This window comes from Patagioenas fasciata, chromosome 3 (genome assembly GCF_037038585.1).
Source record: "Patagioenas fasciata isolate bPatFas1 chromosome 3, bPatFas1.hap1, whole genome shotgun sequence".
Classification (NCBI taxonomy): Eukaryota; Metazoa; Chordata; class Aves; order Columbiformes; family Columbidae; genus Patagioenas; species Patagioenas fasciata.
The window spans coordinates 65,605,037-65,632,967 of NC_092522.1; the positions used below are offsets into that span (position 1 = coordinate 65,605,037).

The 27,931-nt window shown below is 39.0% G+C and overlaps 1 protein-coding gene across 8 annotated transcripts in view; it reads left to right on the top strand.

Annotated features, from left to right (window-relative positions):
• MAP7 (microtubule associated protein 7) overlaps window positions 1-27,931 on the top strand; it is a 118,967-nt gene that overhangs the window by 81,843 nt on the left and 9,193 nt on the right. For 4 of the 8 annotated variants that reach the window (XM_071806503.1, XM_071806507.1, XM_071806500.1 and 1 more), the window contains 14 exons: window positions 1,072-1,235; window positions 2,015-2,126; window positions 3,049-3,135; window positions 5,556-5,666; window positions 11,052-11,165; window positions 14,628-14,776; window positions 17,149-17,264; window positions 17,676-17,956; window positions 21,375-21,558; window positions 24,077-24,272; window positions 25,792-25,893; window positions 26,182-26,232; window positions 26,324-26,381; window positions 27,491-27,629. In XM_071806503.1, coding sequence (XP_071662604.1) covers window positions 1,072-1,235; window positions 2,015-2,126; window positions 3,049-3,135; window positions 5,556-5,666; window positions 11,052-11,165; window positions 14,628-14,776; window positions 17,149-17,264; window positions 17,676-17,956; window positions 21,375-21,558; window positions 24,077-24,272; window positions 25,792-25,893; window positions 26,182-26,232; window positions 26,324-26,381; window positions 27,491-27,629 — 1,864 coding nt within the window. The remainder of the gene's footprint in view (window positions 1-1,071; window positions 1,236-2,014; window positions 2,127-3,048; window positions 3,136-5,555; window positions 5,667-11,051; window positions 11,166-14,627; window positions 14,777-17,148; window positions 17,265-17,675; window positions 17,957-21,374; window positions 21,559-24,076; window positions 24,273-25,791; window positions 25,894-26,181; window positions 26,233-26,323; window positions 26,382-27,490; window positions 27,630-27,931) is intronic. The other 4 variants (XM_071806501.1, XM_071806502.1, XM_071806504.1 and 1 more) reach the window with 4 other exon arrangements.

The following is a 27,931-nucleotide window of genomic DNA, read 5'->3' on the forward strand; positions in this document are numbered from 1 at the left end:
TAAGCTCTTCCCCCCGCTCCTTCCTTCTCTGTCTCCCTAGATTTAATTTTAAAAATACTGTCTCAGACGTACGTAGAGAGCTTCCTTATATTGCTGGCTTTGGAAACTGGAAGTTTTTATGATGCTTTGCTGTCCTGGTTCCCTGGTGCTGCTGTGTTATCAATGAGCTCCTTCTGTGTATGGTTTTCTAATGTGGCTCTTGGTGATGTTTGTCTCGTGACTTTCATGTGCCTCTCTTCCTGCAGTTTCATCTGCCAGTTCACAAAGATTCAGAGGTATCAAATGTCTGGGATATTTAAAAAGCAAAGAACAGGATTTTTTAGAGCATGAATTTCTGGGACCTGAAACTTTCAAGGTAGCAGTGAGGACAGGTCCAGAGTATCACATGGAAATGGTTTCATGTTGACTACAGTTGTTCCAGACAGTACCTTCATAAAAATTCAGACCCTGATCGGGAGCAAAATTTGTCTCATTTAGTGCTTCTTGATTTGCTTTTATTAGCTCTTCTGAAACATGTTGTTCACAGCTCTGCAGCAGTGGAGTTATATGACAGATTAAAGTTCACCTTTAGATTGAATTCTTTGGTGGGTAACTTGTTTTCTTCTCATCAGTCATTGGTATGGCTTACAGTCCAGGTGCTAGAATTGTCATTCCAGAAACCTATCGTAAGAGGTCAATATTGATCAGTAAAGTTATAAAGTGGTGATAGTTTTATCTTTCTTTTTACAGTAGGAGCTTACAGGGAATTACCACGGTTTGTCCAACAGATGTGTATTCACATACGTCTGACTTAAGTATTTAGGTATTTTAAACTACCAAAAAATCCTTTCTTCCACATAGAAACTATACGCTCAAATAATTATTTCTGGTGGTGATTCATAGTATGTTGAGATGAAATGTATGTGTGACTAGGGTATACAACGTTTTAACATGTGAGGAGAGATTAGGATATATGTATGTCTTAAGAAAATGAGTTCAAAAGTTTTCCCATTTAGCTTCGTTACTGAAATTGTATTAAAGTTTTCATCACATGTAGCATGTTAATACTTTCATTTCTGATTTTTCTCACAGCTGCAAGAGAATCCATCTGGTTAGAAAGAGAAGAGAGAGCCCGGCAACATTATGAAAAACACCTAGAGGAACGCAGAAAGAAGCTAGAAGAGCAGAGATTAAAGGAAGAGAGAAGACGAGCTGCTGTAGAAGAAAAGCGAAGGCAAAGAATAGAAGAAGATAAGGTAAGAATAAATGTCATAAACGCTCTTCAGCTTGCTTTTACTATAAGACATGGTACTATTAAACTTTTTAAGCGTTGATGGAAAGAATGCAACGTAAGCCATGATCAGTATGAGAAAGCATGCAAAAAAAAAAAAAAAAGAATTTTTAAGCCTTACTTGCAGAAATGCTGCTTCTTAAAGTGCCCTTTAGGGGCAGTTAAGATGAGCATGTCTGGGTTACAGTGTACGGCACTGCACAAACTCATGCAGAAAAATACAGAATGTGTTGACGTTTTATGGTTATCTGTCAATTCTTAGCCGTTCACTATAAGGGTAGCTAAATACTAGTTGACCTAACAAAATCTTTAAGACAGTGAGTGTGTAATGAAATATGCTCCTGGCTGATTTATATAATTTAAGCTGGGAACTATGTGCAGTGTGATCCTATTGAAGTCAGCTCATCCTTGTGGTTTTTTTTATTTCCCGTCTCTCCCACTGTTCTAGTATTTAGTAGGTGAGAGATATAAGGTGGGAAGTAACCTTGGGTGTGTTGCTGTAGTGGTTGCCACTGTGTTTCTCTGCAGTTCTGCAGGTCTCAATTACAGTTAATATTTTAATGTATTTATGGTTTAATTACTGCTTAGTCCTGTTCTAGTGTGTGTCTTAGTAGGTAGTACATAAGCTTGAAAACAACTCCAAGTTGCCTGCTAGATTTCTTTAATGGAAGGTAGCAGGGTTTGATGAGAAGATTAAGTTAAACACCCAATAATATCCAAATGTGTTATCCTGTCATACTTAAGGAACGCCATGAAGCTGTTGTACGTCGCACAATTGAAAGAAGCCAGAAGCCAAAACAAAAGCAAAACAGGTGGTCCTGGGGAGGAGCACTGCATAACCGCATTAATAACACAGGTAAAGAGGGAGGCCTGGTCTGCTGGCCGGTTTCCCTGCCCTGCCAGTTAACTGGAATTTGCTTTGCTTCTGTTAGAAGGAAAGATGATTAATTGTATGTTGGGTTAAATTCTTTGTTCTTGATCTTATTATTGCTAGCAATACCATGTTTCTGACACTCTTGCGTAGCAAAGAAAAAAGATAACAAGGAGAAATCTAAACGAAAGTTAAAACTTGTTTCTGGAGTTGAGTAATTCTGTAACTCTGTTTCACTACAGCTTCGCCCTTCTGCTTCACTGTTCTGTATGTATGTGCGTGTGCTTCTGCTATGTCAATCTTGTCATATGAGCTACTATGTGCAAATGCTAAATATCACGGCTTGAAAAATAAATCTGGTGGAAAGGACCAAATACTGAGATTAAAGCAAACACGAAGAGAGAACATTGTTCTTTGTAATAAGCTACCTGTATCTTGCACAGATATTTTGGGAGATAGAATTACAGTTCTTCCCCTAGAAAAACTTAAAGATGAGCAAATTAAATTTAAGTGAATTTTAACTATATCCTTCCCCTTCACCACCACCCCACCCCCCCCAGTTATCTTCTCTAACTTAATCTGCCAATCATTAATGTCTATATGCTCTGTTAAATATTACTCAAACCCAAAAAAGAGAGCTTGTCTTTTATTTCTTTAACCAGAAAGCGATACTTGGAATTTTTCTCTTCTTACTCTAATGTATACATTTCAATGTGTCCATTGGGGAGGGTGGGGGGAAGAGCTGAGAAAAGAATCCTCTGAAATCTTTGTCATATAGAAGTTCAATAAACAGTTGTTTTCGTTTTGCTTTTCATAAAAGGTTACTTTTTTTGCTTAACTCTCTATAACTTATTTGATTTTTATTTTCTTTACTGTGAAAAATCATTGTCTTGCATTCTATTCCTAGGTTATTTTTTTGAATCATCATTCACCTTTCTCGATTTAGCAGGCCTGGAGCACCACTTCAGAGCTCTGGGTGGTGCTAGAAAACCTGGTACATAATTGCTGTGGTTTGTTGATTCCTTTAGCCATAGCTAGTTCTCAGGAAATGAGCTCATCAATAACTAAACTACCCTCATGTAGTTGCAATGCATGCTTAACATCATGCTGGTAGATTAGAACTGTTCTTCGTACCAGATTTTTTCATTGTTACTTATTTTTACTATTGGCAATTACTACTCGCTGACTCTAAAGACTGGGCACAATTCACTGAAATGAAGTGTAATATTGTGTCTACTGGAATTCAAGGAGACCCAATTTAAATATTTTGGCCTTATCTAAAATCATTTTAGATACTACACATGTGCAGAGTTTACATTTATTTTGTGCATGAATAGAGGCATATAACCAGCTGCATTGGCTGATGTGTTGCTTGTAGATATTTCAAAATTTTTTTAAATTATTGTAATTTTTTTTAGAACAAAGAAACCAATGATTTTATAGGGCAAATGAAATTCATTGCCTCTTCTACATTGATAGTGTTCATATTGCCAACACTTACACACAAATCCTCATGCTGAATTTCATTCACTTTATTAAAGTTCATGGACACAAGAGTAGCGTTTGCATGTGGCATGCCAAATTCAAGAGGTGACTTTTTTATATTGTCATTTGTCATTGTCAGAAAGCTGTTTTATGTAGTACATCCCTTATGCCAAATATAGAAACTTTTTGGCTCTACTGATATACTATACAAATATAAAGAGATCAAAATCTCCATTCCCACAAATATTGTTCTGACAAAGATCTGTGGCACGTGAAGCCCAAGTATTGTCTCCAGCATCATTTCATACACAGCACTCTTCAATATACCCCATAGATAAATTTGGGATAATCTTGCCAACCTACAGAGTTCTTGTTCTTAGCCATAATGTTCAGATTTGTCCTTTCAAAACCCCTGAGTTTTATCCCCCTTCCAGGGCCCAGTTTACTGGTTTTACAAACTCAGAGTCATTCTAACACTAGATGAAGTGGACAAATAATCACATGGGGTGGGGGAGAATCTTTCTTCTCCCCAACCAGTTGCAGTGAGTCCTATATAGTTTGTAGATCTGGGGAGAGTTGAGGTATTTCTATGAAATACTTCGTATGCAATGAGTATACCTTAATCCACTAGGTCAGAACAGGTACATACAATGTTGATATACTTGTCATAAACAAACAATTGCAGATAATATTTCAGCAACATCCTCCTTAATGTTGTCACTGTCCTGAGTTTGTATTTGCTTCCAAAACAGTATGTAGGCATATTTTTGCACACACAGAATATGAATCAGCAGAGCATTTAGGCATATGCTCAAGCCTTGTTGCATTTCAACATGGTTGAATGCTCTGCTGAGTAGTACTGAGGTTCAGCACATGCTAAAATGTGGGCAAAAGCAGAAATGACTCTTCCAGCACTTGCCAAATGTCAAATTTCCAAATGGAAACTTGCAATACAGGCCATGTAGTTGATACATGTAGCATTTTTCTGAGATAACTGGATGTAGGAGACCTGTTCAGCTCATTCCTCCTCTTCTGCCATTGCTAGCAACCTCCACGTGACACAAGCATGCGCACAAAGTGTGTGCAAGAAATAACCATCCCATTCTCAGTGGGGTGCAGATGCTGACTCTGCAGCAGATGTGCAGGCAAATGATGTCATACTGCTCTAAAATATACAGAACCTAAAAGCAAAATAAAACCCTTTAGTGTTATATACCAAGCATGTGCATTATTGAGTAGTGTCTAGTCTTCCACAGAGACTTGTCTTTATCTGCTCAGCTGTGTGCTGGTTTGGATTGACTAATTACAGCTTCATTCACAGCAGGTAGAAAATGATTCTGGGGTGGGAAGTTTAGCACTTATATGTAACTACTGGATTTTTAACTAAATCTTTTAATTCCTTTTGTGCTTAGCCTTGCTTCCCTTGTGTACTAGTCTTCCCTTAATTTTTCAGCATTGTGTTGTCACGATACTGACCTGCCCAGTAACAGTGCCCTGTCAGATGTCACCTTTCATTCAGGAGCAAAGGGCTTTTTTATTAATAACTTCACATTTCCCAGCATATCAGTCCTTCTCTGAAGCTTTCTGTTCTAAGTCATGAGCAAGGTTTTTCTGAGAATATTGAAAGGAATAAGGGAATATCATCTTGTCTACCAATATTCTCTTGAGATCCTCTACTAAGTCCTTGGATTGCAACCTGATTTAATGATAATCAATGAACAGAATATTTTAGACATTTGAAACCTAAATGGTGTTGTGCCCAGTCTTTGAGTCACCTGTACAATGTCTGCTGAGAAGTGCATTCTATTTTGAAAGTTCTTATGGTAGAGCAGGAGTGACTTAGTCATGTTTTCCTCCTTCCACTAGTGAGCTAGGAACTTGCACTACTGCATGCGGGCTGTCAATTAGCATTATTTCCATTTGTTTTAGATCCAGACAGGAGGTCTGTTTCAACAATGAACCTTTCGAAACATGTTGATCCAGTCATTAACAAGCGGCTCTCCTCCTCATCTGCAACATTACTAAATTCTCCAGACAGAGGTACAGTTTCAAAGGAAAAAAAAAAAAAGCAAGAAAGAATGTTCGATAGTGATGTATTACTTTGCACATAAAGCAAAGCAAGCTTCTGAAGTCATTTTCTGTACTTCATCTAAGTGGGAGTGAAAAGACTTCAAATGTGAAAAGTAAATAGCTGAACATTTTTTCCTGTGAGAATAAATATTTCCTGGTTATTTTTATAACAAGAGAACTTACCTAAACAATCTCACTTCAAAAATGATAAAAGTAGTGCTTCTGTCAGGTTTTTAGTAAAAGAGGTACAACTATTGAAAGAACACATCGCTCCACAGTGCATGCAATCATGTGAGACCTTTTATTTGCATTAGGTCATTTCGTCGTTATTTTGTTTTCCTTTCTTCTTTGGTAGTAGTTCTTGAATATCTAAGAACATGTTGCATGACGCTTTCAAGTAGTTATTTTATTAACATTTCTCATTATTTTTGTTGAAAAGATACAGATTTTTTTATGATCTGTTTATTGACTTTTTGTGTCCAGTTACTTTCCAAAGATTATTTTATTTCAGTGTGTGTTTTTGATGTTTACAACTCTGCACAAATGATGCATCAAGCTTTAAAAAATTAATGTAGCTGAATTGCTGCCTCTGTTCTGAGGATTTATGAGATTGAAGCATGGAGCTTAAAGGACTTTTATAGAAGAATGTCTCTTGTATAACTTGTGCAAAGAGCTTTTCAGAAAAGTCCTCAGGGAGGGATTTTAGTCCTCTATTGAGAATGAAATGTTCTGTCCTATTTCAATCCAGATAAATGCATGTTTTCAAAACCAGTTTTTAGAATGGAACTTTGGTTGTTGCAAGACTGTTAGATTTCATTATTTTTGTGTCTTAACTAAGTGTTGTGTTTTATATGCATGCTCGTATGTGCATATCTTGTTGATTCGATGAGCCATGTTAATCCTAGTGGGCTAACCTAGTTGTAGAGTCTGATAACTTGTGAAAAATACATTACATTAGGAAATAATTTACTCCAAAACTTCAATATTTTTTTCATTCTAAATGTTGAAATCCAGTCAGTTTTTTACTAGCTTTTCAGATGTAATTTTTTTTTTTTCCTAGATGGTTGCTGTTGTTTGTCAGGGGATGCTTCTCTGAGCAAGGATCTTGGGGAACCAGAAGGGGAAACAGCAGCAGGCATTAAATATGAAGGATAGTCTCTTATGGACTGTAACTCATTGTGTGATAGTTTTTGCTACCAATTTCAAGTTCAGAAGTTAGACTGAATAGTAGGCAGTCTGGTGGTGGGGAAAGAGAAGGAATATGGAAGTGATGGCCATATGTCATTAAAACAGCACAGAACCATTCAGAAGTCTCTTATGTCTTTTTCAAACTCCAAGACAGAAAGCAAATCCAAACACTCTAAATGCCTTCTTTCTTGCACAAAGCCATATATCTAAATCTAGCTGGGCATGTCTGGAGAAGTACCACTTGTTTCCCCAGTGGCCTCAACAACTTAAGGCAAATGCTTAAAGGAAGGGTCAAACTGTCTGCTCCCAATTTCACCTTCCAGAAGGCACCCAGTCACACGGTGACTGTCATTCATGTTCCTACCTGCAAAACAGCAAGCTGGAGATGAGGATGATAAGCTTACCCTAAGTGCCTTACAGCTGTCATCAAGTACGTCTTCTGTTAAGCAGCACCTTTTTTACCACTTCAAGGACAAGTTGGGGTTTTTTTTTTGGCCCAGCAAAAGACAAAAACTTTCATTAACTAATTGCCTAAAAGGTTTGTTAATTTGTTTTCAAGTATATTATTGCTATATAGCTCTTTATCACAATTTTACAATTGGGCAGCTATAATAGGCTTCTCATTATGCTTTTATGTGATTGGTACAGAGTAGTTGAAATGGTAACAAAATATGAACACGCATATTCAAGTGGAGAAAGCTACTGTAAATGTTGGTAATTGTGCTCTGTAAGGAAAGCTTAGCAGGTAGATAATAACTTTAGATTAGGTGTAAGTTACCCAGTTTTGAAAGTAAAACTTGCACCATAGTTGTGTTCCTCTTACTCTCTGCAGGGCTTTTCTTTTCAAACAGGTGATGGTCTTGATCACTAAATTACCTTTGCCACCTTTTAGTATTGTTTCCTATTGAAAATCAAAGCATAGAGTAGCTTTTCCCCCGTCTACTTCTCACCACATTTGTGGCTCTGTATAAGCAAACACCAGTGTTATCAGTGGGAGTCTCCTTGGTGGTGCTCATCAGGAGACCTGTTAAACCCCTGTTTCCCATCTGTTCTTAGAACTAATCAGATGCTGTTGTTTGCTTACTTACAATTTATTCTGTGGCTGCTAAGACAACTTTCCAGTGTTCAGTTGGTATATCCTGAAGACAAATAGAGATGATTGTATTTAATTTACTGTTGCCAGCTCCCTAGGACTTGGTGTGTTTTTCAGTTAGAAGTTAGGGTATAAAGGTTGTCTTTAATTTGTTTAAACTCACCTGCTTGTAGCTGGAGGGTAGAGATACTTGCACAAGCAACCTTATCACAAATATGCTTCTTGTGTGGAAACAAGGAACAAACAGCCCTTAGAGTGACAGCCTAACTCAGCATGAGAACAATAGATGTCATTTCCCCTTGTCTGTCAAATGGTTTAAAGGACTAAATCTTGAAAACATCACTCTAGGACATAAAAAACAAAAAGTGCAAGGAAAAAAATCTACCTCATTGTTTTAAAGTTCATCTTGTTTTGTGATGCTCTTTGTTTTTTATTTAGTTTGCTTCAGTGTGAATTGGACACCAAATTTAAGTTGTTCAAAGCATTTAGGTGTTTCTACTCTTGTACTTGCAACTCATTGGTCAAAAGTTTATTTGACTGTTCTAGGTTAATGATGATGCTAATGACTTTGTATTGTAAGTGTCAAATATGGTACTTTCAGGGAGCTGTACATTTTGAAAATTCAGTATGTGATGACCTTGATCCACAAAGCTGAGATGTATTTAAATGAGTTCTGATATAAAGCCTCTTTTAGAGATTTAAGAAGACTTCACTCCAGCCTCCTGGCAAAAATTATTTTGGCACCTCTGAATCAGGCCTATTGTTTATATGGGGAAGAAAGTTTTCGTTGGTTTTTCTTAGCTCGCTGCTAGTGCGTATCAGCTGGGTTGCTCCCAAATGCTGCCTTGATGCTGTTAGCTGTGGACACACAGTTGTTTCCAGTGGGTGATGTGGATATAAGCTTCCCTGTGTTAGAGGTAAAGATAAGAGCATTAAAACATACTCGCCTTTAGGGCAAGTAACATGGGATAGGTAAGACATGGAAATTTAGTATTGTGGGTCATCAGTCTCTTAGCTGTGTCCTCTTGAGACTACTTCATCTCTGGGGCCTCATCTCTAAGGTCTGTGTCTGGCCGCTGTGGGCCGTATTACATAGTGACATTTACTTGTCAGGTGCCTGCATCTGTACAGATGAGTTCCAGGGAACTGATTGTATGTGTAGTACTGATTTATTGGCCTACAATTTCAGGGCTCGCTTTCTGTGGTATGGGTGCAATTTTGTGCAACACTCTTGTTCTTCTAAGAAGTTGTATGATCTTTGTCTTAACCTACAGTAGAAGAGTTTCTCCAGACTCAGCCATGCTTGTGCCTATGAGCCTGACCTAGTAAAGCCTGATACCACAAAAAAGAATTTGTTGTCTTCTAAGAGTAGCTTTGAACATTAATCACACTGAGCATGATGCCTGGAGAAGAAAGGAAGCAAAGATTTTACAATTATTGCATCCAGTTTAATGGTAGCTCTGTGCTTTTTCTTCATTGTTAAATTACAAGCTTAATGATAACGTGTGTGCTATAATGGAGGTCTCTGTAGGGTATTTTGTGTCTCTGTATAATCTGTACCAACACAGAATGGAACTATTAATCACAGGGAGCTCTGGCAGTAGTACATTGTGTAAGGACACTTACCCAGAGAGCCTGCTGGGTTTGAGAATCCTGTATTTCTATAGAAATGCCCCTTATTGAGTTAGCAGAATTTAGGAGAGCAATTTGAGAAGTGAAAAACAGCATTGAGGACAGATTAGGCGATTATATTTTCATAGGGTGAGATGGAAATTGGCCTTTCTTTTCATGGGGCTCAGCATGGAGTAGATTAAAGACAGATTCAGAGTTTATGGCTATTAAAAATGATGGATCTCTACCTTTAAAAATGCAAATTAATCTTAAGTTTATTACAACCTGTCACTTCAGTGAATGTTTTAGAGACAGAGCCCTGTAAATTCCAGATGCAGTTTTGTTGCTGTAGACACCAAGCTAAGGCTAATGAATGCTGAGATGTGAGAAGACCTGAATTCACTTGTAACATCAAGATTATTGCTGTGGTCTAAGATTTTTATAATGAACTACTGTGGGAACTAGTTGAATGTTTTGGTTTGTGATGCTCATTATAATACAATATGTTGCATCAGAATATAAAAGAAAAGTCTACTTTGATATAAAATATAACTTAAAGCTCTTTTTTGGTTTTACTTCACCATGATCAATGTTTAAACAGTATTTAAAAAAAATTTCACAAGGCAAAAGGAATAGATTGACAAGCTAAATTTTTTATTAGGCAATACTGGGAAAAGCAAGGCAAGGGAGTGATTGCAGCCAGGTCAATGTGTAGTACGTTTTCAAAACAGGCTAGCAGTGCAAAAAGTTGGCTCTTTTACTGTTGTAAGTTGAAAATTATCATTAGCAATTTTTTTAACAAAGAATTAATGATCAAATATACTTACTGTATTTTGTGGCTTCATGTATCACTGAGATGACTGTAGCTGCTGAGCTTGGTATCTGCAGTCGAGGCACTTGTAACCTTTTGTGATGTTTTTACAAAACCTCTTTCTTTGACTCAATTCTCTGTAAGAAACCGTTTTTGTTTGTTTGTTTGTTTGTTTGTTTTCCTAGCTAGGCTGGCAGACCATGGAAGGTGTTTTAGTAATTCATCTTTCTTGTAACTAGAAGACTAAATACCTTATGTGTGGAAAGAACTTGGGACCTGAACATATCTGTCGAAGTCTATACGTAGGAGTGGCAACTGCTCTCCTAGTGCAGAAGTTATCATATCATTCCTAATAGGGAATGTGGCATATGTGCAAAGTATCAATATTTATTTGGTAAAAATTTTCTGTTATGCCACAGACAGTAACATAAATTAAATGTTGGATATGTGCATTCCTGTAGGAATTCTTCTACTGAAATTGAGTCAGAATAAAATGCGAAACACTGAATGATTGTATGCTTTTGATCTCTGAAGGACAGTGTCAAGATTTTCCTGGTATGTAGTAGTGAGGAGATAATACTAATGCTTCTGCAACATGTAGTTATTTGTGAAGTGTTTGAACTAACATCTTGCTTGTATGGTGCATGTTCAGCTCGCCGCCTACAGCTCAGTCCATGGGAGAGCAGCATCGTTAGCAGGCTTCTGACGCCCACTCACTCATTCCTGGCCCGAAGTAAAAGCACAGCTGCATTGTCTGGAGATGCAGGTAAACCTGTGAGAACAGAGGCTTTATGTCTCAGCCACTTGTTTTTCCAGATTCCCTGTGGGATGCTGTAAAGTTATTGATCTAATTATGAGTGTACAGTAGCATCCCAGAATGAGCTTGTATGTCAATGATTGTGTTGTGTGACAGCATGAAAGCTTGTTTGTACACTTGTTCGCTGTGCCTCTTTCTCCTACCACCTTTCTTAATTTCTGTTGCCTCGTCATCAATGCAATAAATCAATACAGCACACACAGGGCAACAATGCCACGCTGTCTGTGGCTGTTTAAGGAAATGCCCACAATGCTGTAAAGAGCTGATTCAGCACACCCAATGCTTAGGCTGTCAGCTGCTTCCTGCAAAAAACAGTTTCACTCCATACCAGAGCAATTCCCACACTGGAACACATTAGACTTGCAGAGAGATAAGCGCCGGTTGCAGTGGATCTAATAGCACATGAAGTTAAATGTGCAGGTTTAATGAGGTTACAGTAATTATAAAATTCTCTGATGTACTCCCAAGGGGAAAACTGCTGTGCAGAAATGTGAAAATATTGCTAGGTGGTAACTTAAAGCCCAGGCAAAACTGTATTCCAAAGACTACTAGGCCATACTTCCTTATAGCGTGCTTTAGGCAGGTGACAGCTGCCTCTTCTTTTATAGTAATTTTTTTATGATCATGCATGTGGGACTTTACCATTACAATAGTATGTTGCTGTACATGCTGAATGTTTAAGTCTAGGCAGGTCTTTCCTGTCTGATATGGACAGGATTTTTATTCTAATTAAAGGATGTAGAACCTAAGAAGGAATAGAGATCTGCTAAGATTACTTTTAAAGAAGCTTTCACTTAAGAACTCTTATAACTAATTAGGCTGCTGTATATTTCCACAAGTGTACTGGTGTAGGAGCACAAATGTGGCTGATATTTTGCAAACAGTGAATTAACAAGTATAAAATTCCTTTTCACTATCGCAAACAAAGCTTGTAAAATGAATACTTAATATTATCTAGCCAGCAGGTTATTGGAAATTCAACTCTTCATTGCGGAATAGTTCAGAAAGCAGTGACTTAATTTTGTGACCGGTTACTGGAGCAAGCATGAAGGTTGTTTTTTTTTACTGCTATTGCTAATGTTGTGCAATAAGTTCTAAACTGAGTAGAATATTAAGAAAGATTGCAAATAGCAGGAATGATTCATTTGTTGGTTGTCAGTCTGAGGTAATTCCCCTGAAGTGCCTTCTCTGTGCCAACTGAAACTGTACCACCCAGAAGAATGATCCAACTGCTCATTGTTTTACAGGTTTTATTCTTTGAGAGCAATAACTGCAGTCCCTTCATGCAGGGCACTTCCTGGAGATTAATGATCAGGCAGTGGTAATGGCCCACAGCTGTGCTCTGAGCATTCAGCTCATCCAAACCTGTCATTATGGCCTGGAAAATTACCCTGCCCTCTGGCTGTAAAGACAAATTACAATGCAAAAAATCAAAATTGATATGGATTCATGTCCTCAAATTTTAAGTGAGCTATTAGGGACATCCAGCATAAGAGTATGTCTGGATCTTTTTCTAAAAAAACTTTCCAAAACCAAAATGTTTTTTAAATTACTAAAAGCTCCTCTGAATAGATGTAATCCTGTTGATACAGGAGCCACCGAGAGTGCTTCCTAAAGCATTGTTTGGCAACATCTCAAATGGAAATGAACTGCTTCTCTTTTAATACTTATGATGTCATCCTTGGTGATAACCAGATAATTGGTGTGCAGCAAGACAATTGATTCACAGAGGGTGGGAACCACATGAATTATAAGCTGTTTAAAACATATGTTGTGCCACTTCCTCCTGTCTGGTTTAGATATGCTTAACAACAAAAAACCACAACAAACAAACAAAACAAATCATGACAAAAAAGGTCCCGTTTTCTTGTTTCTTGATTCTTTTTTTTAATTTTTTTTTAAGTCAGTCATCTTATAATAACTCATTAAGCTTACACCCCGATAAATGATAAGGCAAACATGAGTGCCCTTGCTGTAACACTTACATGAGACTCTCCTTGTTCCTAATATTAATCTCTCAGTGCAGGAGAATTTGCAGTGTTAATACTGTTAAGTCTATGAGCTCTTCCTGTAGCAGCAGCTGTACTGTTCTAAGACTGGAATAATTAACTATATGTAGAACTGTGTTCTCTCAAGTGTGCTCAGAGGGGGATCTACAGGCAAGAAATGTTGGGATTTTTTTACCAAGGAAACTGAGGATGTAATTCTCTTTTCCTTAAAAAAAACCCAAAAAACAAAAAACCAAAAACAACAAAACCAAAACAAACAAAATAAACAAAAAGCCCCACAAACAAACAAACAAAACAAAAAGGGGAATAGGGAAGATACCATGTAGAAGCTCTACTTTTCCTTCAAGTAACATGCTGAAAAATAATTACGCTAAGACTATGTTAAATGACCAGGAAACACAAACACGAGCAGACAAATAAAACTCTGCAATAATAACATTGTTTTCCCCAGTCTCCTCCTTCAGTTAAATCAAGAGAAAGTCCAAGAGTACTTTGCTGCAAGAAGTACCTCGTGATAGATTTTAGTGTGTTACAATTCTCTTTGAATATGTGATCACAACATCATATGCCTGATAACCTGCCATTGGCAGGAAATCTTTTGGTAATCATCTTTGTCCTTGTGCAAATCGAGCCATCCTGACTACTTGTACAAATATTAATTTCCAAGCTGATTTGTTGTTGTGAGTCTACTTTCCGAAATGGGTAAAATAGTTTGCTGCTGAGAAAGTATTCAAGTCAGATGTCATTCTGGTGTTATCAAGAAATAGTGAAAGTTCTTAAATGGATGGGCTTCAAATATTCCTAAAAGAGGAATTTTTTAAAAAAAACACATCACATGCTAAAAATTGTAGACAGCAATTTCATTTCTCTCCTAGATGAAACTGTTTTGTGTTGTTAATGTGTTTTGATCTTTGTGTATGTCTCTTTTCGTTTTCCTCTGCTTCCAAGACCAATTAACAGACATTCTGATTTTACTTTGTTTTCTATTCTGAATGTGATTGAAACTCATGTCAATGCATATACTAAGCTAGTCAGTCAGACCAGTCATTGTGTCCACTGCTTTTCCAGAACCACCAGTTGTATAAAAACTTAGCAGAAAAACTGTTACTTTTTACTACCCGGTTATGTGGCATACTTAATTTATTTAAAAGAAATTATTAGTTTACAAAATGGAAAAGTACACAAGTGCCTATTGAAATTGTATCATTGCTATATGTGTGGACAAACTAAAGTATCAAATGATGGTTCTGACTTGAGAATTAGTCATTCCTCTGTGTATTAATACCTTCTTTCTTTTCTGTCTTTCTCTGTTGTTTCTGTTCCTGCTGGCTTTCCTCTGTCTATTCTCCAATGCTGCTCTGTAATTAAAATTAATAAATAACAAAACCAACCAACACCGTAGTTATCCCCATTTGTCCCCGTTCAGCATCTTGCAGCCCCATCAGTCCTCTGTCCTACAAGGCCATGAGCTGTAGGAATCCAGGAGACCGAGCAAAACTTTATGCCTCTACTGATGCTGTTGGACGCAGGAGAACAACGCATCTTGCAGGGGTAAGCGCGCCGGTTGTACATAAGCTACTGCCTCGTGCCCTGACCACCTGCTTGCATTGCTTGTTAGGCCAGGAGTAGTTGCAAGGATACTTAAGTCTGATCCTCCCCTCTGTGCTGTCCCCACCCTCTCCATTTTGTTTCGTAGTTGGCTGAATTTTAACTGAAGTATCACTACGTGGTCACAGGGGCTGCTTATTCACCAAGGAATGCACACGGCAAAACACCCATGTTTACAGAGTGGCTGCCTTGTCTTCTCGTGAGGCACAGAGGGAGTCACAGTGTGTGCCTAAGAGACCAGGCTAGTAAACTTTTCCTCATAGAGAAGGAAAAGGCTGGTTTAGGAACATGGTTTTGTAAGTGAAGCTTTCCACGGATGCCCTGTTCGTTCTGAATGATTTGGTAGCAGTTCTGTGACTGACCTGAGCTTTCAGGGAAAATCAGAACAGTACGAGACAGGCAGACTAAATTTGTGTTGGCTGTGTTCCAGTCCACAATAGGATGCAGTCAGCTTCAGCTCAGATACAATTTGCTGGACCTGAGCAGTTATGTTTTTCCGTGTACTCTACAGCCTGAGTTTGTTTAGAGGGCAAATGAAGTAATCTCTGCAAATGGTTGTGTGAGAGGGACTTGTGTTTTCATTTGGCATGATGGGCAAAATATCAAGAGGCAGTGCTGCTATCGACATTCTTGTTAGAAGCAGTGTTAATGAAAGTCATATGAATTATAGCCACTACTTAATCTTTCAGGCAGATGGTAGTATATTGAACTTTAAGTTAAGGCTCAGCATTGGGATGTATCTGTAGAGAAATCTCATAGTATGCGCATAGTGTATTGCGATCTCCAGGTCTATCAGTTTAGCATCTCTTGGGTTTTCTCATTGTGAGTGTTTTTGTCTTTGGTTTTGTTTTTAATTAAAAAGAAGAAAAGTTGCTACATTTTGGTTGAAGAGACAGTGTAAATATGTTTATACAAGATGACTGAGTTAAGAGCTGTTTCTGGTAGCCTGTGTGGTGTGGAGTATCTTACTTTTTCTGTCAACTTTTATAAGAATTCAGTGTTTTACTTATATTAAGCTAAAAATTCTGATGCTCTGTTTTTGAGACAAATGAAATAGATCCAACATAGAGAGTTCTTACTAGTAAGCCAAAGTTCTTTTTTATTGCAATGTGTTTATTCTGGCTGTGTATGCTTTGATAACTCAGATGATTGTCATCGTATTAATCAGTAAATATCTGCTAAGTTATACTGCCAAAGAGTAGGCTAATTATTCTTGAGTAATGATTTCAGGATCGAGACCACCTATTGCTAATATTATGGTTTTGGGAGTTTAAAAATAATTAATTTTAACCTTAATGGCCCCAAAGAGCCTGTTGGATTTATGAAGATAAACAAAGGGTTTATGTGCTCATGAAGTTATTTTCAGTTTTTGTTTTTCAGTTGTTAACTTGGTTTTCAGGTCAGGAGATGAGCATTGCAGAGCTCTGGGCTGGCAAGGCTCTAAAGCAGCGTGGAACAGGCGCTGCAGGCGTTTGTGCTTAAGCCCCAGCCCAGTGGGTGAGTAGCAGCCCCTCTGCATTGTGCTCACTTAGTGGCAGCTCAGTGACCCCTCCAGTGTTCCTGTTCTTCAGACTCCCAGAGTCTGAGCTCATTATTCCAAAGACCTTAAGTATTTCATCTTCGATTTTCACCTACGTGGAGGAAGCATATATTTTCTAAGTTCTGATACATCCCTAAAACCTTTAAACTACAGCTAAAACAGAAATATTTTAAAAACTAAAATCCAGAGAAGAGAAATAAAGAAGGAAAAAGAGGAAATTGCTACCATGTATTAAGAATCAATGGCAAAAAAGCACGTGCTTTGGAATCACCCAAGAAAGAAAGGATAGCTGTTGTACCACATCTGAGGGCATCCGAGGTGTGCACATCTAAGCTTGAAAGCAGAAAGCTTGTGCTGTATAGGGACTATGACTAGGTGTGAGCTTATGGGAGTGTGTGTGTGGCAGGAAGAGTGTTTTGCTCTTTCTTCAAATGTAATCCAGGGTTTATGGGGAGTAGCAGAAGGTACAATATGGTAATTAGCGAAGATCAAACCTTAGAAGGTCATTTTTTCCCATGTGAAAATAAGCCTCTGCAAATTAGCCCGTTACATCTTAAGAGAGTAAAAAAGCATGATTAAGGAGGATTCTTGTTATAAAATGGATATTTACTGACAAAGATGGTGGCAGATTACAGGAGCACTTGTTAAACAGGCTGTAGAAATGGCAGACTCAGCACAGCTTTTTCTCAGCCACATCCTTAACTGAGCTTGCTTTGCTTTCTTTAGCCGTGCGAACTCTGGCTTGACTTTTGTCTTTTTGTTTGCTGAACTATAGACTGACAAAAAGGAAAAGGAGAGAGACCGTTTGTCATCCAGCTTCTCAGCCAACTTTAAAGGAGGTCACTTTTCTTCCAACCCCAAAGCTAGATCACCAGCTCCCTCTCCAGTTTGGTAAGACAAGTACATGCTTAACTGGGGGTTGAGCTGTAGGCAGCTCTGAATATTCTATTAATTAAATGTGAAACAGTGCAAACTTATTTGGTGATGTAGATGTTTTCTCTCTGCAATAACGGAAAGATAGTCTTGCTTTTAGAAAAATGTAACTGCTGCTTTGAGGAAGGGGGGAGGAGGATGAGGATACCTGGTTTCTTCCCTCTTGCCTTGGCTCAGTTCTCACACATCTGGAGAGTTGCAAAGAGAAGCTTTTTGCATGGAATCTAATTGGTTGCTCTAAAAGTTCTGCTTGCTAGCAGAGAAAGAGACATGGTTTTAAATTTTTAGCTATTATAGTTGTAGGAGTGATATGTAGGTGGTGTACAGCACAGTGTGTCTGATTGTGATTGTCACTCTTTGGTTACACAGGCACGCATCCAAGTCTTTGCCTTTTTTGCCTGGCACACCCAGGCAGATAACTTCCCCACCTGGTTCTTCCAAAGCTCCGTCTGCTCAGGCACGTCCTCCTTCCCCTGGCAACATTCGGCCAGTCAAAAAAGAGGCCAAACCAGAGGGTGAGAAGAACAGACCAGAAAAGGAGGCTGAAAAGGCCAATGAGGAGAGGACAGAAGAGAGTAAACGAACTTCAGCAGGTGCCGGACAATCTGAAAGTCAGGAAGAGCTCACTGTCCAGGCAGAGCTTGCTCAAGGTAAGGAGAGACCCTCCTTTAGGTTAAGGAATGTCTGAAGGTCTCTTATGTTCTTCCCTCCCTTTCTCTGAAACAATATATCTTTTGGTAGTTTTCTATCAAATGGTGGTCTAAATTCTTCAGAACATTCCTGCAGGTGTACGTTCATTATGACGAAAGTGTAAACGGATTGAAGCCCTCCTGTTTTTAACAGTCAAAACAACATCCAGACCTGCCTCACACAGTGTGGCTTCACAGCCCTATTGTCTGCCCTTTTGGACAGGGATTTTGTCCCTTGCATCACAACATGGCTGCTTTTTGAATTGTTGAAGTAGAATAATCATCATCTGAAGACTTATGGTACAGGAAGCCATTGCATAAGCTAGTGTGAGCAGTGAGAATATCTGGCTCTGCTAGACACTCAGTACAGTTATGCTGACACCACTACCAGTTTATCTATAATATTGCAAGAGTACCACATAATGGGAGAGATTAGCAGGAAAAAGTGAAATGCAGAGGAGAACTAAGGAGAAGAGTAAAGAGGAGTAGGAGAATTTTTCAGGGAAAATGAGTTAAAAAAACAAAACCAAACCAAAACACAAAGAACAAAACAAAAATAAAACACAAAACAAGCCAACCAACCCCAAAAAAACCCAAATAAACAAACAAAAAATCCCCACCAACAAACAAAAAACCCTACACCAAACCATACCAACTCTGAAAAGCAGAAAAGGATGTGCACACAAAATAATTATCATGAAGTGTAGGACAGACAAAAGGTAAATCTGAAAATGAAGAATGTAGGTTCATTCTAGCAGACATTTGAGTCAGTTGTAAATATGGCATAAACTGCCTTGCTGATGGGATAGAATGACCATTGTGGCCACTGGGATTCCCAGCATGGATTACTTAGGATTCTGAATTTAAAATTCAGAGATTCCCCTGTGATTGTCCTTCAGAAAATAGTTTTAAATATTAATAATCCTGCATTTAACTGCAAGACATGTAGTTTAGCGTTGTTCTTCTGCAAGACAACCTGATGTGAATTGATTTATTTTGTTCTGATAAGTTATATTACAGTAGTTCCCGTCTGCTACCCAGGCTAGAGATGTACAATAATGAATGGATGCATCTGTTGGCTGTGGGCAGGTAAAGAAGATAAGAGATAATTGCTATGTTAGCATGAGTTTTCAGTGCTTTTCTGATAACCTTTTGCCTGCTTTCTTTTAAGGAAAAAGCTTCCTTTTAAAAGGGTTTCAGGGATACTGCTGAGATAACTTTGCAAATGTTTACAAGTTGTAGTTCACCAGTACAAGGTGCAGACCAGCAAAACGTGGTCATGTTTGTTTGACAGTTTAGCTCAGGAGGAAGAGAGGTTCAACCTCATTGCAGATTCAGTCAATATTGGAGTTTGTGACAAGGTCACTTAGTATGGAGACAGGTTATGTGTGATAAAGATGCAAAAGCGAAGTATTTTGTATTCGTAGCAAAGAAACAAGTAGTAGAGTAGGGCAAAAGGGAAGGATACTGTAGTCAAAACGGTGAGCAGCACTTCAAACTGGATGTCTTTTACTGAAGCCAGAGGAAATGATCCCTGGGACCAGAGACTGAGACTTCGCACTAAACATTTTACATGTGAGGTTAGAGGACAGGCTGTGTATGCTGATGAAGGCCCAAAGTGCCAAAGCTTAGCCACTGCTTGAATGCAAGAATCTAGAGAGGGACAAGTGCAGCATTTGGGGCTACACGCACATTGCTAATTCTCCTAGGTCTGCATTGCAGAGTAACGTAGTTGATTTCTGCCAGTAACCTCTCCAGCTCCGCTACCCACTGGCTGTGTGGTCACAGGAGCCAGGAGATCAGCAGGTAGTGATCACTGATGGAGGTTTTCAAGCTTGTGCAGGCAAATCTCACATGACTTTACTAATACCAGTGCAGTTTTAAAGGTATTTTGGGTGTGCCTGTGCAAGCTGTTGTCATCTTTTCTGACAGTGGGGCAGGTGTGCGTTCAACAGGCTACTTGTTACTCTGCCAGGTTCAGCACCTGAGGCAAGAAGTGAGCCCCAAGCAGTACAAAGCTCTAGTTGCTTCAGGAGTGACAGCCCTGCCTTGATCCATGTTAGTAAATTACAAAGGGCTAAGGTGCAGGAATGCTGTAATTTATACTGTTTAACTATTACAGAGGTTCTCTCGTATGTTTCTGATCCAGGCTGTTACTGCAGCCCCACATTTTCTTACTTTCTGTCCCCAAGGCCACTAAGAGTGTAGCTCTAAAGGGCTCCCAAGCTTTACAGTGATTAAATTACTTACCTTTTTATGTTTGACCATTCCAGAGTTTTTTGAGCTCTTGGAGGTTAGCCCAGGCCTGGACTGTCCCCTTGGGGTGGACTGAATACCTGTTTTGTAATGTGAGAGTAAAGTGTTCTGGCTGAGCCTGAACTATGCCCATTCAGCCTAGGGTGAGACAACAGGACCTGGCACTCTTTAAATTACTGGTGTACATGTATCATTTGAATTCAAGGTGAAAGCCCTTAGGCAGCTGTAGAAAGACCTGCATAGTTTTTCCTTTATAGAAGAAGAGAGCAGAGAGGTCAGGAGATGTGGGTGTTCAGCGCAGAGAAAGCAGCTGAATTTGTATTTGTATACACAAGGCGTAGGAGGGTGAATCAGGGAGGAAACCCCTCTTGGAAGTTGTTAGTGAGGTGTGGAAAATGCTGTAACATCCCAGAGGTTGGTTAGAAACGTAAATTTAAAATTACCTCCTGGATGTTTCTGATGGCTTATTTTAAATGTGTCTTCCCAAATTGGAATCTGGTTCCATTGGCATTTCAAAGTCTTCCCTATCCACGTTTGTCTCTGTTACCAAATATGATTACCTTGGGAATGCTGCTTTCACTTAACTTGTTTGTTGGTGATGGTCCCTGGCCTCTAGAGAACAAGCACAGTTGAGGTGCTCTGTACCTGTGCTAGAGAGTGCGAGGCAAACTTACAGAAATGTGAACTACTGTTTTACTTGAGAAAAACCTGCAACAAGTTCTCTACCAGGTGGCCAAATCTGGCCCTGAATAAAGAACTTACCTGAAGACACTATGAAGATCTGAACGTAAGTCATAGTTCACCAGTAGTGGCAAGGCTGGTTAAGAGGTTGTGTTCTGGTCCCATGAGTTGCCTCAGGTTGGAGTAACTGCAAAATTTATGATGGTTTGGGTTGGCTTAACTTTTCAGCTGCGGCTGCTTTCATGTATCCTGTAAAAATGAAATTCCCTTAAGGAACATGAACCTATAGCATCTAGAAATGTGTTCTTCTTCTGAATCATTGATAAAACTATGCAAGCTTGAATATATTTTATAGAGTATTTGAAACTATTTTCTATTCCTTGTAAGAGAGTGTCATCTTGGCTACTGTGTCTGTACAAATTACTTTTCCCATCTGTTTCAGCAGCCAGCCCATCCCTGCCTCCTGCTCCTCCAGCTATTTCCTCACCCCCAGTCCCCCCAAAGACCTCTGCAGGTACAACTGACCCCGAAGAAGCAACGAGGCTGCTGACTGAGAAGAGGCGCCTTGCCCGTGAGCAGCGGGAGCGGGAGGAGCAAGAAAGGAGGGAGAGAGAAGAGCTTGAAAGGTGATTCTAGACCTCTGGAGTGGAAAAGAGATGTTTTCAGCAGCCTCCTAGCAGCCTATTGTGTGTATTCTGTTGTTTTATTGTGGTATGTAAATCATAGTATTGAAGTGCAGGAGGCACAAATTCCTCCCCAAAACCAAATTGTCCTGTTGGGGTTTTTCGTAGGTACAACTTATGCCTAAACAGATCTGTAATGTTAAAACTTATCTTAATAATGCTTTGAAAACAGGATGAGAAAGGAGATACTTGCTGTAGTGATTCTTTGTTTCCTCAGAGATTTCCAAAGCTATACTTGTTTATTCCAGCTAGGGAACTACGCACGGCTGTTTTCAACTTTGTGATTGGGACAATGTTGCTTACTTGAAATTGTAAGATCTCTACCATGGGTGCTGTGTAGCTCTCCAACAGCTGTTACTTAAAACTCTTTTTCTCATTTAAAATCAAGATCCCCAACAGTTTTGGCGAGTAATTGATGTTGCACCTCACTTTTCTAGTAGAATACTATCTGGATGCTTACAACTGTGGCAGTAACATGAGTTGAACCCCTTCTCAGAGGGATGCCATGCCTCTGGAATTTGTTGGAGTTTTTTAACATCATCACTGAACACAGGAACAAGGCAGAGCCAGTTAGAATAGCCTGGCTTGCCACAAGGCTCACAGCATGGCCCCTCTCAAAAGGAGTTTTGAAGAAAACAAGCTGCTGTGGCATAGGAGTAATATAGAGAATAAATACTAAGGCTGAAAGATGGAAAACAAAAGGTAAAGAATAATCAGTTTTCACAGTGAAAGGAGTTTTCAGCTTCTGTTCAGTGCCTTCATAAATGAACTTGAAAGGAGTTGTGGTCAGTGAGGTAATGCTGGTCTTTAGTGAGATAAAGAAGTTGTGAAGAGCTTCAGATGAACCTTATGTTGCTGAGACACAAAATGGAAGTTGAGTTTCAATACTGCTATGCATAAAGGAATGCGTATAAGGAGATAGTCCTAACTTAACTCTGGGCCAATTATTTCTGAGGGAAGAGATCTTGTTTGGAGTTATGTACATGGAAGTATCAGGTGAGCCATGGTCGACAAAAATAAATGAACTGGTATGAGTTGCTAGAAAAGGAGAACAAAACGAAACCTTAATTCTGAACTATCTGAGGTGAATCCATATCTTCAATGCTAAGTTTTATCTTTTTGAGATAGTAAAACTAGCAAAATAAGTTCAGACAGACATCAAGGAAAATCACAAGTATAGAGCAGCTCCCATATGAACACCTACCAAACAGGTGAGGATTCATCAGCTGAGAAGACCATCTGCTCTCTACTTCTGAGTGGGGATATTATAAGCTACAAAGTTCTAATAATTTGGGCAATATCAAAGGTGAAAGGGAAAAGTTGTTTACTCCCATAATACAATGATGAGGGGCCATTAAGTGAGGTTGGGAGGTAGCATTCAAAAATCAGCAGAATTTTTTTTTTCAGATTCAGCAGCCATTGACACAGGATAAAATGGGTGCCGAAGTATATACTCTTTCAAAAGATGATTAAATGAAATTCCAGAAAGAAGTTGTCGAGGGTTAAGATTGCGGGGGTGACAATCAAACCCTGGCAGATGTATTGTTAACCTCCTCTCCTCCCCACTTCCCCCTTTTGCCCCTCCCTCTCCCCCCTTCCCACTCAGGACAGGCGATCTGGAGGGAAAGAAGGACAGAGAGAAGAGAGTTGGAAAAATTAAAGATGTTTTACTAATGCTACTAATAAGAATAGAGAAAATAATACAAAATATACAAAACCAATCTTGAAAGTCTCAGCAACTGCAGAGCCAGCACCCAAAGTCCTGGATTAGACTCTGTAGCCAACCGGAGCTGGATTCAGCCTCTCACTAGGCCTCAGTTCGCAGGGACAACCAGGTCCTCTCCTAATGTTGGCCATAAGCAGAAGGGAAAAGGAAAAAGGCAAAAGGGACGAGATCCTCGTGATCTCCCACTTTTATATGAAGTATTCACGTGAATGGCATGTTATACACCGTTGGTCAGTCTCTCGGTCACCGGTTTCTCGTTGCCCCTCTCGCGAGATGTCCATCCGTGCTTATCAATAAGTTTGCATTCCATTGCTAGGTTTACCAAAACATGTGTCTGGTTCTCCAGGAAAATGCAGCTAATATGAAGGCTTTAGCTGACAGGCAAATTCACTAAAAGAGAAACTTGTTTTTTAACAAAACCAGGACAGAAGTATTTGTCAAGATGTATTAAAGTCAATTATATTGTTTCTGATTCAGAAAGTACACAAGTCGTAGATCAGTGGAAGCCAGAGAAGTATTGGTATTGCCTTGCAAAGTTTTTGTGTTCCGTGGGGCTTTGCCTTTGTGCTCTGTTGGAAGCAAAACAGACAACTTATGAATGAGGCAGCAGTGCAGCCTCCATGCAGCTGCTCTGCAGTGCTGGTGTCATGGGTCAGGAGTCTGGTGGTTTGGTTTTTTTCCCTCCCCCGCCTTTTTTTGTGTGTAATATTTCCTATGTTTGTTTCATGATTGCAGGCAAAAGAAGGAAGAGCTATCACAGCGGATAGCTGAAGAAAGAGCTCGCCGAGAGGAGGAAGAAGCTCGCAGACAGGAAGCAGAGAAAAAACGAAAGGATGCAGAGGAGGAGCGGGAGAAGGAAGAACGGCTGCGCCGACAGGCAGAAGAGAGAGAACAGAAGGAGAAAGAAGAGATGGAGCGCATTCAGAAACAAGTATGGTCATCTCCCAGGATTTCTGTGCCAGTCTGGTGGGCAGCAAAGTGTATTAAAGAACATCTCCTGTGCAGCACCTAGATAAGGGGGATATCTAAAATTCAAGTGCTACAGATAAAGTGAATAGGTTTGGGGTAGTGTTCATTCCATAGAGTGGTTCAAAGAGTAAAGATATTTCTTCTTGACAAAGACATGTCGCACAGAGTTGTTTTGTCGTTTTTCCCTGTGGAATTCAATTATTTAGAACAAATCTTTTCCTTCTCTTCATAAATTGTGATGAAAAAAATCAATAGAGTTGTATTGGGGCTTTTGGATGACTAGTGTTATAGCAGAGAACTCTTTGTCCTCACAGTCATAGAAAGTCTAGATGCCAAGGTGACAAACTACTTAGAGTGTTGGAGACATAGCACTGAGTTCTAATCTTATGTCCAGTATTGCTTTTATGTGTGGCTAGTGGGAAGGTGTCGGTTTTGATCGCTTTAATCACGCCAAGGAGAAGCTTTACATGATGCAGTCCTCCTGAAATTGGAGTAGCTACTCGAAAGATATAACAGTAAATACATCAAAATACAATTTTTTCATGTACTCCCATTTTTGCTGGGCATAGTGTTGGTTTACTGACTTCAGGAGAGGCTGTGGTAAGCATTTTGGATAGGATTCATCTTGCACGTACTCTTTTTACATGCACTTTCTCGCCTGCAAAATTCAGCACTGCAGTCTGCCTCATAGACATTTTTTTTCTTCTGGTATGTAATTAAATGTATGCTGCTGAAAATAAATGCTTAAAGGATTGTGTTAGTGAAAATAGCTTGGAAACTGCATTGTTCTTTTTCAGAAGATGTATGCTGCTTTCTTTGAAATGCTAAGCTGAGGTACATCACCAGTTTAGCACTTGGAGATAACAAATGGCCAAGTATTTTTTGGAAGCTACAGTTGTAACAAATAAGTTGTTATAGTATTTCTATCACATAACATTGTGACTGTCAGGGAGCAAGGCCTCTCTACAGTATATTCCAGAGAAGCTTTACATTTAATTTAAAAAAAAAAAACAGGAATGGAAAGCTTGTGCAAATGTACCTGTGGCTGTTTGTCCTTGGTCTCATTAAGTGATAATTCTAGCCAAAGAAACCATTCTACTGCTTTTGTTTGACTCTGTAAAGCATCCACCACTCAAAACATGAACCTCTTTAATACTTTCCTGGCTGTTGTTTTAATGGTGAAGGTTAGGAGATGTATTCCTTATTTGTCATCTGGTGCACTTTCAGGGACACGTCCAAGAACAGGTACAGAAACAAATATGATGTCCCTTGTTTAGTTATACATCTCTTAATGCTATATAAAAGATGGAGAATAATGAAAAAAATGTGCAGTTCAGTCTGAAAAGGTTGTTGGTGACGTGTAAGCCTCAAAACTGTCTTTTCAGGATGTTGTAGGTATGCACAGTTAAGCAGATATCAGTGTAAATCTGTCCTGAAGTAGTAAATTCTTTCTCATTTGTCTTTTTTTACCATTTACTCAGAAAGAAGAGGAAGCTCGCCTACGTGAAGAGGCAGAGCGGGTTCGATTAGAACGTGAAAAGCATTTCCAAAGAGAAGAGCAAGAGCGCTTGGAAAGGAAGAAGGTAACTCAGTACATGCAGAGAAACTATAATTGGTTTTGCCTTAGCAGTTTTCTTCCACCTCAACTGTAGAAAGTTGCCCATGATACAAATGTGCCCTCAGAAAAGCTGCAGTCCGCATCTTTGTAGCCTGATCTGAAAGTGAAGGGAATGTTGCCAACAATTGTAAATAATTCATCTTTTTGCAATAAACAGATGCAACTGATAAATGTCAAGCAGTTGTGGTTTGGGAGAGATGTATTTAAACTAACACCAACAAACATTATTCTACCCGTTTACATTTCATTGTAGAGGCTTGAGGAGATCATGAAGAGAACTAGGCGTGTAGAAGCTGTAGATAAGGTCAGTGCTGCTTCTTAACATGTGTAAATATTGGGCATGTTTCACTTCTTCAGTGCCATTTTTAATTTACAAAACTGTGCTTCCTTTGTAGAAACCAAATGACCAGCAAAACGGACATATATCAAAGACAAATATTCCTGGAGAAGCAGGTATTGTGTTTAACTGTGCTCTGAGCAAAACAGGTGAATAAACATCTACGAAGCACAATGATTTGAGATACAGTTCAGAAACTTGGCACACTAATTGCAGTAACAAAACCCATGAGAGTATAACTGAAGTCTTAGCAAACATTATTTATTCAGCCTTTCTGTACAGGTAGTTAGCCATTACTAAATGACTCAGCTGTTTTGGTGGCTTAGTCACATTGGTGTTTAAGGAGAGGGAGTTGCTTACCCAGTTTATTTATAAAGTGAAAATAAACAAATACTTTTCTGATTCTGATCACAAAAGAAACTGATTCTGTAGTTTCTTTTACGCAGTATTACAGACGTGGTTGTTGCAGACTCGTTCCCCTTTCTTAAAGGGCTGTTTCATCTTGGTCATGAAAACAAACTGTTCATTATACAAACATCTCCCTGTGATTTCTGTCTTCCACACCTGCTGCCTTATTCACTTGGTCTTAATTTCTATTCCTTTCAAAACTCAGCTCCTGCAAAAGCTGAGAGTCTCCCTGTCACACCCACACTTTCAGTCTTCCCTTCTGTTCCCTCTTATCTTTTTTTTTTTCCCCCTTCAGTTCATTTTAGGTAAAGTTTTATATAAGATTTTCATACTTGCTATGAAGGAAGCAAAAGAAAATGTAGCTCATATTCAACAATCACTGAGTATGAATTAGAAGTATTTAAAGACACAGAAGTCAAGCTATCAAGTGGCTTACCCTATTGTAGTGTCACATATTAAATGACATTAATCTTTATTTCTCTTTTGTGTTTGAGTAACACAGAGGACAAATAACAGCACTGGCTGTCTGTATTGCCTTTTTTTTTTTTAATGTTTGAAGTGAATGCTATAATTAGCACTTCCAGGAAACCTTTTGTCACATATTTCACTATGCATGTTTGGAACTTACTTGTTTACATATTGTCTTAGGTGGAAAAAAAAAGTTTGGGAACTTTTTTTTGGGGAGGTGGGAACTCTATTTTTTTTTTTAAAGCTGTAGCTTACCTTGACTGTGCTGTCTTTTGTAGGAAATGTTGTATCCTAATCTGCAGGTAGATGATGTTGCTTGGTTTTATGAACACCTGTTTCTTCTCTCTAGTCATAACCAGTCCTGCATCTCCCTTGGAACCTGCAGTTGCACCTCAGCTTCAGCACACAGCGCAATCTTCGCACAATGGGAAACCCGTCACCTGCACACGCGTGATTGTTTCACATCAACCCACCGTAAATGTGGACAGGTAAGAACACTGATAAGTATTGGAGGGTATTTGGAGTATGAGGGTTACTAGAGTAACAGATTATTTTCAGATCTGTGTATTCATTGACTAAATAAGAGACAGCTGTTCAATCTGCTATGTTTCCTGTTTATCTTTTCTGGTGTACAGAAAAGAACGTTTATCATCTTTCTCTTAGCAGTAACCTGTTTTTACTAACTGATAGGAAGGAATTTTGTGAAAATACAGCACATTCTTTATAGTGTTTGGTACAATGTGGTGTTTGCTAGCAATTATTATTATTACATAAATCGAAATCTAAGGGC